We start from the raw sequence: 12,225 nt of genomic DNA, 5'->3' as shown, positions 1-12,225 counted from the left end.
GGGGCAGAGAGAGAGAGGAAGAGAGAGAAAGAATCCCAAGCAGGCTCTGCACTGTCAATACAGAGCCTGACACAGGGCTTGAACCCACAAAACTGTGAGATCATGACCTGAGCCGAAACGGAGAGTCGGACGCTTAACCAACCTAGCCACCCAGACGCCTCAGATGTTGATTTTTTTAAGATACTAAAATAACTTTGCATTTAAAAAGAATACTCTACTTCACTTTCAGTTTTCATGAGTCTGGTTCTATGAGATAATATGGGGTTGTGGGTTATTGTTCCTGTCGGGTAGGATATAGTGGGTAATTTATTGGGCACCTGCCAAGTACAAGATTCTGTGCCTGTGACTTAACGAAATTTCATTGATTTCTTACAACTGAGTGACCTATACGTTAACTGGTGGTGCTCAGGTCAAATTACTAAATGTTCCAGAGTCACCACTCATCTAGTAAGTGACCAAAAGCTGGAGATCTGGGCCCAGCTCTGACTGACTCCAGAGCCTGTGCTGTGCCAGAGTCCTCTTACAAATGTCATATTCTTTTAAGTAAGAGGTTTTATATATGTACCCATGCCTTTTTAATTTTAATTTTGAAATAATTTTAGTCTTAGAGAAAATTTTGCCCATGACTTAAAAAAAAAAAAAGGATAAAGTTCTGAGTTTAATAACAGGAAAATAGAAAATGCTAACTAAAAATGGAGCAATAAAGAAATTACTCAAAAGTATTTTGATTAAAGTAATAAAGAAATTGAAAAGCGGTGTTTGTATATCGTTAATATAAATACCATGTTGAACAAAAATGGGATTAAGAAACTACTGAATGAGAAAAGTTCCCTTATTTTCTAGTATATTTCTTTTTAACCTAATAGATATTTGTTTTATGCTAATCATCTTTATGCTTATGATTAGCCAACTCCTGTAAATTCTAATGTTTTTAATTCTGCAAGTATATAACTGACAGTGTCATTTTATTTTACAGAATAATTCAGAGTTACATTTTACGGGAAGAATCAGGCACACTTTCTTCAGAGGCATCTGATTTTAACAAAGTCCATTTAAGTAGACGGGGAGGCATTATGGCATCTTTATATACATCCCATCCAGCTGATAGTGGATTAACATTGGAACTCTCTTTGGAGATCAACAGAAAATTACAGGCTGTTTTAGAGGATACATTACTAAAAAATATTACATTGAAGGTATTTATATTTTTCATTTACTCACCAACCAGCAAGCATGGCGTGATGGGGCCTCTTTCATTGCGTGAGCTGGCATGTAAATGACCAATTCTGTAATGCAAGGTAGCCATTTGACCCAGAGATCAAATTTCTGTATTTTTCTTAATGAAAAAGAAAGAGCAAAACATCAGCTTCACTACTGGACAGACAGTTGTTTATTTTGCAGTGGGCCGCCTCTGACCTCTATTATAGTTAGTTATGATTGATCACTGAGGCTTTAAGATTGAGGTGTGTCTTTTCTAATGTACATTCTAGCTCTACTTTTTGCAGATATTACCTGACCTGACTGTTCTGTTTGTGCTGTGTTTGGGCCTCCATAGTCAGTAATGGATTTTAAAGAATGTTTTTATTTAATTAATTATTATCATTTTTTAATTTTAGAGAGTGCACAAGCAGGGGAGAGAGGGAGAGAGAGAGAATCTTAGGCAGGCTCTACGTTCAGCACAGAACCTGATGTGGGACTTAGTCCCATGATCCTGGGATCATGACCTGAGCCAAAATCACTCAGACACTCAACTGACTGAACCACCCAGGTGTCCCTAAAACAGAACATTTTAAATCTAGTAATAATTTTGTGCACCAAAATTTACTGTCGCTTCAGTAAAAAGACAGATTCTGAAATGTATAGGACTCCTTTACTGAAAACCACTGTGCTCCTGGCCAGTGTCACCGAGCATTTAAGACTCATCCTCACCCTTTTGGTTTCAAAATTTGAGCAAAAACAGTACAAACTGAATCTTTATACTTATGCTACCTAATAATTCTGTTTTCTTTCCCCCTTTTTCTAACTGGTGAAGGAAAATCTACAAACACTTGGAACAGAAATTGAGCGTCTTATTAAACATCAGCATGAACTCGAACAGAGAACGAAGAAACCCTAACGCAAAGCTCTCATTCACTAAACAGACAAAAGCCACATAAGGAGCAGGTGCCACTGCCCATTATTGTTGGAAACTTTTCCCTGCTTTGTGTGTCAGTAAAAAATTGTTTTGCTTCATCTGTATAAAAAAGTATCCTTTTACAATATGAATGCATTGCTGTGTATACTGTAAGAGCAAAAGCTTTGATGAAATTTGTTTTTGTATAGTGACAGCCTGTCCCTGAATCAGAACAACCGAAATTGCTAATGGTCATACAAAGTGCTGAACATTACTACAAGGGCTTTTGAAAACCCCTTCTCCTTATTTCTTCCTTTTAAAATATATAATGTCAAAAATGATTCAGCTTTTAAAATTCTGCATGAAAGGACACATGTTCATCATTCCGTAATGTGCTGTTTCTCCAACATGAAGAAAACTGAAGTGATAAAGATCATATTTGACCTTCCAGTATCCCATTTGGTTGTGTCACAGGGATGCCAGTGAGTCTTAACTTCTTGTCATTTTAATGGACGCTAATAGGAAAGCCAGCTCTTGGTCGCCAGCAATAATCAGCCATTGAATGCCTCCATCAGGTTTCCTTCTCTGTGCTAGGTACGTTTTGTCAGATTCAAGTTGTTTGAGTTCATAGTTGAGTTTTTTTAGTCTTCAGTTACACAGAATCTGATTTTAAATAACACACTCATTTAGAAAATCTCTGCGGACTTCAGTTGTATTTTAAAATGTGAAATAGATTATTCATTAGGACAGAGAGATGAATAATGAATTCTTTGAAGCTGAAATACTTTAGTTTTACTGACATCAAGTGTTAAGATAAATGTGTAAGGCTTTTAGGAAGAACCAGTTCCCCAGAGAATCCAGCATATGGCTCTGTTAACCATGTCATTTGAGCACCATGCTTGACCATTGATATAATTATGTATTCCAGCAGAGTGATCTTACAGTCCCCAAATGTGATGTGTTTCAGTATATTTATTTAAAATACAAAATAATTACATCTCTGTAACCAAGGGAAATTTAGAGCCAAATTTGTGTAGCCTGTTGGATTTTTACAATATTTATTTAAAATACGCACTTACATGTCGCCAGTCCATGGTATCGGTACTTCTACATCATTGAATTTTGTGCCCTCCTCTTGTAATTTGTCACCTATTATCATTTCTGTGTGTGGTTTTTCACACTTCATTACATTCAGGTCATCTCTACGATAGGATACCTTGGCTGACATGCAGATGTTGCCACAAGTGTCACTCTTGTTTTGGATTTTTGCATCCTTTTTTCTCCCCGTAAGAGAAGTAAGCTTTGGGATGATGAAAAAGCCTTTCAGAAGTTATATGGCTCTGAAAGTTGGGCTTACGGTGGCAATGTCCCGTTAATGTGTTTTAACATTTTTTTTATATCAACATTGTTTAAAAGGATCATATGCTTAATTTTTACTAAGGATTCAATGCAGTGTCTTATTTTTTCTGTGTATCAAGGTGTCTTGTCATCCAAAAACAAAATCTTTTCAGCATGGAAATAGAAGTTCAAAACATTTTTAAAATAGCTGTAACAAGTGTCAGTCTTACCATAATGTGTCTTGTTATTTTTAGCAATAATAATTTATCAAAATAAGAGGGTGAGTGCAATCAAATCTGAATTATTTTCCCCTTTGTTTCTAGACATACTATTGATATTCCTATAGACTGCTCAGAGTAGCCAACAAAACTACATTTTTATGGCTGCTTATGTGATAGAGATTCATACACTACAATATTTGTTTTTTCCTTCCAAGACACAAAATATATGAATGGAGGCCAAACAGTGATCAGATCTAGAGTGTCCTATGTCTACACACTTTTTAAGAATATATACATTTATTACATACAAAAATAAAACATTCCAATATTAACACTTGTGCCACCATTTGGGAAAGTTGAATGGTGAAGCAACTTTAGAAGAAAGCTGTCATAAATCATGTTCTGACTTATTGTTACTTACCCCCCCCCCATAAATATAAGAAACTATGGAAAACTTTTGAAGAGAATGCTTTATCTTCTTTTTTTCCTTCAGTTTCTATTGTATCTTCACTTTCTGTTGTGGATTAGAACCAAACAAAGTAATATATGAAAATGTGCATATATCACATCTTTATACGAACTCACAAAAAGCTCCTGGTGTGAGGATTTAGGGATTTAGAGAGTCTTTTACTATAGTGAATATACAGAGAGAAGAGTGGAGTGTCCAAAAAAGGAAAATGGCCTGAATAAACCTGAGATCTGGGGGAATATTTATTTTAGATGTTCATTATTCATTGTACATATCAAAGGCTACATTGATAGTTAGCACTGCTTTGGTTTCTTTGAACAGGAAATTATTTTGTGTGTGTGTCTTATCTGTATATGCTTACTAGGCCTTCGTTTTGAAGTGAGTTCTTACTGTGGCTCCCTTTTTCGCATACTACTTCCCTTTAGCCTGTTAAGTGTTCAGGATTGAAAACAGTGGGTTTGAGCCAAGAAATGGGTTTGAACTTCGGTATTTTGGTTTTTCTTTTAACTTGCTATCTTTGACGCCATTTAAAGTGATTTATCTTGAATTATTTTATCAGGCTACCAGCATGTTATTTATTCATTAAAAAACAAAAAAAAAACAAAAAAAACACCTGTATTGAAAGTCTGCTATTGTGCTATTGCCTGGCACCGTCCAGGGTATTGTGATTTTACTGGTGAACAGACCGGGCAGGACTGTTGCTGTCCCCATGGAGCTGAGGTCTAGTGACAATGGCAGGGAAGGCACCAGAAGCAGCTCTTTGAGCCTCTGCAGCTCCCAGCCAGCTGCCATAGGAAGAGGCTTAATCCAGTTGTGCAAGTAGTGGCCCAGAAGTCTCGCCATGGCATGAAACTTCGGGAAATGAGTCCTTGCTCTGGGGTAGGCTGAGAGGTCTGCACGTCCTCTGCCATAGTTTGGTGTTTACTTCTTCTTTAGGAAAAAAGAAGAAAAAATCCAAAGAGCATAGACAAGTATTTGATTTTTGCCATTTTAGTAAATTATTAATGCCTACTTGATGCTCATAAAAGTGAATCACGTTTTCATGCGTGTTCCTAAACTTTGTTTTACAGCATATTCTTTTCTAAAGATTTTCTTCATAAAAGTTTAGATCAAGATTTACCAAGACATTAAAAAACCATCAATGTTGTAAATGTTATATATATGCTACTGTGGTGAAAATACTTTTCTCAATCATGTTACTCGGTATGGTTAGTTTGCCTTATGAATGTTGACTCTACTAGCCTGTTTTTCGATATCCATTTTAAAAAAACAAAACAATCTTCTTTTGACACTGAGATTGTTCATTTTTAACACCAGTTGGTGGCACTAGAAACCTGAAATTTCTCAAGGCTCTGAACAAGAGCAAATAATTGAAAACGTATCCAAACATGAAGAATTTTCAGGAAAATAAATGAAAAATATAATTGTATATTAAAGATGTATTTTCTGGTATGAATTCTTTTTTAAAATGCATATGCCTGTCCATTTTGATGACAATGATAAAACTTGTTTATCTTCCAAAAGTGTGTATATATATATACATATATATGTGTGTATATATATATATGTACATGTATGTGTGTGTGTGCATTGTACAGATAATCTTTAATTTGATTACACTGTTCATTTTGTAAATGTTTCTGTATAAAATGAAGCTTTTCAGAGAATTCTATGTATATATTGTACTTATTAAATAGGTAATGCCTGTTTACCAAGTTGTATTTTATAGCATCTTTGGTTATTTATTTACATACACCACTTGCTAAACAGACTGATTCTCCAGACTGTTGGCAAGGCTGATTCAAATTGCTTGAATTTTCTTTTTTAAACTCCACTAGGAGGTTTTGCTTACCACAGTTCTCTTTATTATACCAATTATTATTAGAAGTCAATGAATAGTAAGCAGTTTAAATTGAATGCCAGGTTCTATTTTAAATTTGTGTTTATATCATTGGCAGCAAAAGTTGGCCTTTTACAAAAGGCAAATTTTCACATGCCTGTCTTCACATAGACATTTTCACATGCCTGTGTGAAAATTTCTCATTGAACTGGACGATCCAGTAATATATTCACATTTTCCACCAAACTATGTAACTTGCCCAAATTATCTAGCTTTAATAATAAAGCTCTAATATGTTCAATAAAAAGATACGGAAACGGCATTAATTTCATGAAGTTAATGTGTGTGTGGTGGGTATTTCACATCACACTGTGTTGTTTTCCATATACTTAAATTATGCCACGGACCTTAATGACTTTACTACTGGGAAGAATCCCCTGAAATCAGGATCCTTGGAATAAAGGGAAAATTAATAGAATAGAGGAAGCTTGCATGATGTCCTCAATGGTCTCTTTTTTGGTAGCCTAGGGATTTGTTTTGTGAGAGAAAGGAATGTATACGTGGAAGAGAATGAGCGAGGGAAAGAGATACTAGCTGTGGTGGGGGGTTTTTGTTTGTTTTTTTTGTTTTGGCTTGTAGTTCTTAAGTGTCAGTTTGAGCCTCATCAGTGAAGAGATTGGAAAGACCATTCCACTGAACTTCTATCCATGCTGGATTTTTTTCTTTAAAAAAAAAAAATTGTTAACGTTTTATTTATTTTTGAAGGCTCTCCTTCAAAAGAGAGAGCATGAGCAGGGGAGGAGCAGAGAGAGAGGAAGACATAGAATTTGAAGCAGGCTCCAGGCTCTAAGCTGTCAGCACAGAGCCCGATGCGGGGCTTGAACTCACAAACTGTGAGATCATGACCTGAGCCGAAGTTGGACGCTTAACCGACTGAGCCACCTGGGCTCCCCTTGGGTTTTTTCTTAATAACTCTGCTCCAGTCTGTGAATGTAGAATGAGTACACACTAGGACCAGAAGCTTAAGAGGATGCCTCTGGTTGACAAATGCCAATGCTGTTTTAATGATTCTCTCTGAGAACAGTGTGACCAGACTTGATGTTCCTGCCCCTGTAGAGATGCATTATTAACCTACATTATATTTAAGAAACTTGATTTTTTTTTTTAAGCGTGCATTTAAGAAGTATTCTATTTCTGAGGAATTTTCAGCCTTGTTTTACTTTTTGATTGTCCAAAGGCCATGCTGTTGGCTAGACTGTCTGCTCCTAATTGCACTCCAAAACACACACTCACGGAATAGGATGTCGTTACATTTTAGAGAAGAATCTCTACCATTTATCACATTGCCAAAGTAGTTCTGTAAATTTAGGACCCACTGAAATAAAACAAAACAAAAAACTTAACCGATAGTCAACTTCTACTTGCATTAACTTGGGAAATACATTAAATATTAGAATGGCCTTCCACATCATTTCACTATGCAGTTTTTTTGTTTTGTTTTTTTTGTTTTAATGACTAAGGCGCAGGGCAGTAAGTCGTGTGTGTGTGTGTGTGTGTGTGCTCAGCACCCTCCTACTTTGCTTGTTTCAGTAAATACCAATTAAACTTGCACACTACTTATTTCTTAGGTTCTTTTTGTGAGCTCTGACTAGGTGAGACAATCCCAAATGCCCATCACCCCTGCTGTCCTTCCTCCAGGTCTACCCTGCTTCTGCCCACCCAGACCCCCAGTAGATTCCATCTCCCCAAAAACCAGGTAACCAGGAAACCCTTGCCAAGGGAGGGTGCCGCCTTGGGCTCAGAACTAGCTTCTCTCTGGATTTTGTGTTTTGTTCTTGTGAATTTGAGACAAGTTTGGAGGGAGACCCTGCTGGGACAAGCAGGCCAGAAAGAGTCTTTCCCCGGCATCTTGACCGGAATTCAGAACTCATTTTCTCATAGAAATCCCATTTTATTTAATTTTTTTTTAAAGTTTATTTATTTATTTTGGGAGAGAGTGGGGGCAGGGGCAGAGAGAGAGGGAGACAGAGGATCCAAAGTGAGCTCAGTGCTGATGGCAGCCAGCCCGATGCGGGGCTTGAACTCACGAACCTCGAGATCATGACCTGAGCCAGAGCTGGATGCTCAACTGACTGAGCCCCCCAGGTGCCCCCTAAAATCCTATTTTACATAGTACTTTACTCGAAGTTTATGTGTAAAGTGGCCTTTGTGTTCTTGCCTGAAATATTGATTGCGTTTTTTCTTTACTTTTATGAGGTTCAGTGCCTTCTAAGCTCCAAGGCACCAACTTCCAAAAAAAAGTTGAAGCCGAGGCCGGGAGACAGAGCTCTGTTGCGGGAGGACGTTCCACACGCTCAAGCTCCAGGTGCCCCCTGAGGGATCGGACGATCCAGTCTCACGAAGGGTTATGAAGTTGTCGTGGCCGATCTAGCATCTCGGGTGCCAAATCCCAAGCCGTCGAGCACATATGTCGCCGATGAATTTTACAGATCAGACTCTACTGTGGGGATGACGTAGTTCCACTGCAGCAACCACTGGTCACAGAGCAGAAGAAACTCTTGGCGAGGTTCTGGGGTGCTTTCAAAGCCGTGGAGATCACTTGAACACTCCTCCCACGCAGATGATTTGTGGTGGGTTTTTGTTTTTTTAATGTTTATTTGAGAGACAGCATGAGCAGGGAAGAAACAGAGAGAGAGACACAGACTCCGAAGCAGGCTCCAGGCTCCGAGCTGTCAGCACAGAGCCGGACACAGGGCTCGAACTCACAGACCGTGAGATCATGACCTGAGCTGAAGTCGGGTGCTTAACCCACTGAACCACCCGTGCGCCCCATGATTTGTGTTTTGATGGAAGTCAGGCTGTTTGCTGTCGCCAATTCAAAGCCGTTACGCTCCACAAGGCACACATATAAAGCCATTTTTTCACCATTTCCTAGATTTTCTTCCTGCCTTTGGACTCATTGAATATTTTGTATGAAGCACAGATTCCAGAGAGGAAAGAGCGCTTGAAGGGAGAACATCTAGTCCCAGAATGACCGGACCTTCAGGTTCCACAGACCAGTAAAATTTCAACAGAATTCGGGGCTTGTCGACTATTATTTTGCTAAGTGAAGATCAAAAAGAATGAGCATTTATCACCATAATATCCTAAAAGACAAGATGATTTACCACTAAAAAAAAAAAAAACCAAACCCCAAAAAACCAGTGGTTGAAACGTTCAAACTTTGAACTGTGCATAGCCCTTTGAAACCCTGTGTGTGTGTGTGTGTGTGTGTGTGTGTGTGTGTGTGTGTGTGTGTGTGTTTCTTGCTGTAGCCCGGGTTGCAAGCCGCTCGGCCACTGCAGCCCCTCAGTAGAAGGTGAGGAAGAAGGCTGGTGAGTGAGTGGAGGTGATCTGCCTGACGTCACACACCTTCGGAAGCCTCTTCCACGCAGGCACCGACGACTCTGACGGTGCCCGAAACACAGTTAATCCCCACAGCTTCCTGGTTGCACACGTCCCTGGAACCGAATGAACTCAGGAGGCTCCGAAGGTGGACTGTGTGTGGAGTATTGATGTATTGCCTCTCAGATCCCAGTGGATTCTTCAGTATCCGCTCTGTGACAAACCAGAGAATCCCCTCAGCCTTTTCTCCTTTCAAGTGAGCGCGGTGTTAAGTTTCCTCGGTACAGGGCCATGGTGGCACGTTACAGGAGGAGGAGGCTTCTGGAAGTTTCTGTCAGGGGCTGGAGGTCCGCTGAGGACATCCAGGGGAGACTGTCCCAGCCATCCCTCTGCAACTTTGCAGCACTTGGTGCTAACCTTTCCGTGGCCTTCTCGACGTGGCAACCGCAACCCCCACATCGTTGTTCGTGGTCCAGAGAGTCACACACAGAATGGCCACTGAACGTTCACACCCCTGTTCGCTATTTCCCGGCCAGCGCTGCAGAGGGTAGCCTATTCACTGCTCGCCAGCCAACTCCAGACCAGCTCCAGGCTGGCCAAACCAGCTAACCTCTCTGCTACCTGGTGGGCTGAAACCCCTCCAAGTTTGTGCTTCCTCGGGACCTCTCTCTCAGCCTTTGTGTACCACACAGAGTTTCCTTATGGTTCTCTTTTATCATAGGTAATAATTCTTTGTATTAAGCTCTGACTTAACCTACTGTGTTGTTTCTCTCTCCTGATTGGCCCAGACTGCTACTAAGGTGAGAGTGACCTAAGTCGGTTCAACCTCCTGCAAAGGCACAAAGATAAGACTTTGATCTTTGACACTCAGAAACTTAATCTTTAACCAACTAAAAGTATCATTTCTTCTCATTGTGTTATTTAACAATTCATACAGTATCATTATGTGCAAAGCACCATGGGAGGTAAGACGAATTCCCTACTTGGGACAAGGCGGCAAGAGCCCAGCACCCTATGATGGCATGGATGGTGGTGGGAAAGGACCAGATTTGTGGCGGAAGAGACAGCGTCATCTGAGGAGGACCCTCATGGATGTCGCAAGTGAACTTATGGAATGAAAGCTGGACGGGACGCCCCGATGGAAGAAGCCTCCATGCCATTTGCTCAGGGCCGTCTGGGTGTGCCAGCGGTGGTAACAGAAGATGTGTAGAAGAAATAGCTAGTGGTTCTATTTGGCTCAAGCTTGGTCTGGATCATGCTTTTGGCACAAAAAGGCGGAGTCTATTTTGCAATGGCAACCTTTATGTTCAGCAAGCAATGGTAAGACCCACAGACACGGAAGAGATCTTCGGAAGTTATCCAACAGCATCCAGGCAGTGAACAGCCTTGAATGCCACACACAGAAACTGACTACTGGGTTTGCCAGAAAAGTTGCTTCAATAGAAGACCACAGGCCGGTGTCCCATCCACACAAGTATATTGACTATCTGGTCATTATATTAACAACAACAACAACAACAACAACAACAACAACAACAAAACCCTTTTATTGAGCTATAGCCATAAGGCTTCCAGAAAAGTCTACATGTCCTGAGTATACAGTTTAATAAATTGTTATAAACTGAACACAGCTGTGGAACCAACACCCAGTGCTTTCTTTGTCCCAATTGAATCCCGACTGACACACCCCAAACCCCTCCTCGTGCTCTCAGTCATTACCCATCCTGGAAGGATGAGAGTTCTCTTAACTTCTAGTAGCATTGACTTATTTTACCTCACTTTTTGTGACTCGATAGAAGATGGACTCATATAGTAGTGTTCTTGTGAGTCAGCAGTTTGTAAGCATCATCCCTGCTGTCAGGTATTATCGTGGGTCATTAATTCCCTTTGCTCTATAGTATTTCATTGTGTGGATATATCACCGTTTATCCATCTAATACTGATGAGCTTTGGGGGAGTTTCTAGCTGGGGGCCTACTTGGAGAAACAAAGCTGCTATACTGCATTCTGTACACATCTATGGCAAAGCGAATGGATGTGTATTTAGTGCACGTATGCCTAGCACTAGAACAGTTGAAACACAAATGTCTACTTTTGGTAGAAACTACGTTCCCAGAGCGGTTGTACCATTTGGACACCCACTAGCTGTGCATAAGAGTTCCCGTGGCTCTATTCTATATCCTAGCAAACGAGGGGACACTGCCATGTGTGGGCTCCTCAGAGTGGGTGATTCGGCAGATGAAGTCTCTGAAAACCATGTTCTTAAGAAATGATTGAAAAGAATAAGGTCTTTTTAAACCTGGACAGGGAAGATTCTGTGGGAGATAAGAGCACTGTCTCCAGAGAGCTAAAGAGTTGCCAGGTAAAAAGGGATGGGACTGGTCTCTAGGGATCCAACACAAAACAATCCCGCTGGGTTCAGGGACCTTCCCAGGACTTATCACTGGTAGGTAGGGCAGTACGTAATTCCAAGTTGGCTGTCTTCAATTTTTTTTTTTTTCAACGTTTATTTATTTTTGGGACAGAGAGAGACAGAGCATGAACGGGGGAAGGGCAGAGAGAGAGGGAGACACAGAATCAGAAACAGGCTCCAGGCTCTGAGCCATCAGCCCAGAGCCCGACGCGGGGCTTGAACTCACGGACCGCGAGATCGTGACCTGGCTGAAGTCGGACGCTTAACCAACTGTGCCACCCAGGCGCCCCTAAGTTGGCTGTCTTCAAAACCCATGTCCTATTTTTTTAATGCCCAAATATCAGTTTTATTTTTTTAAACAACTCGAGGTAATATCAACATATAAAAATTGTATATATGTAAGGTGTATAACTTGATGCTGCGATATATGTATACGTTGTAAAGGCGT

General features: G+C 40.3%; 1 protein-coding gene across 2 annotated transcripts in view; it reads left to right on the top strand.

Moving 5' to 3' along the window:
- Nucleotides 1-6,303, top strand: part of CCDC186 (coiled-coil domain containing 186) — a 54,052-nt gene extending 47,749 nt beyond the window's left edge. For both annotated transcript variants that reach the window (XM_045439002.1, XM_045439003.1), the window contains exons 15-16: nt 977-1,196; nt 2,033-6,303. In XM_045439002.1, coding sequence (XP_045294958.1) covers nt 977-1,196; nt 2,033-2,116 — 304 coding nt within the window. In that variant the 3' untranslated portion in view covers nt 2,117-6,303. The remainder of the gene's footprint in view (nt 1-976; nt 1,197-2,032) is intronic.
- Nucleotides 6,304-12,225: the final 5,922 nt, after the last annotated feature.

The sequence above is a fragment of the Leopardus geoffroyi genome, chromosome D2 (genome assembly GCF_018350155.1).
Source record: "Leopardus geoffroyi isolate Oge1 chromosome D2, O.geoffroyi_Oge1_pat1.0, whole genome shotgun sequence".
NCBI lineage: Eukaryota > Metazoa > Chordata > Mammalia > Carnivora > Felidae > Leopardus > Leopardus geoffroyi.
The sequence above is the reverse complement of the archived record's forward strand: the minus strand, read 5'-3'. Positions and strand labels throughout refer to the sequence as shown.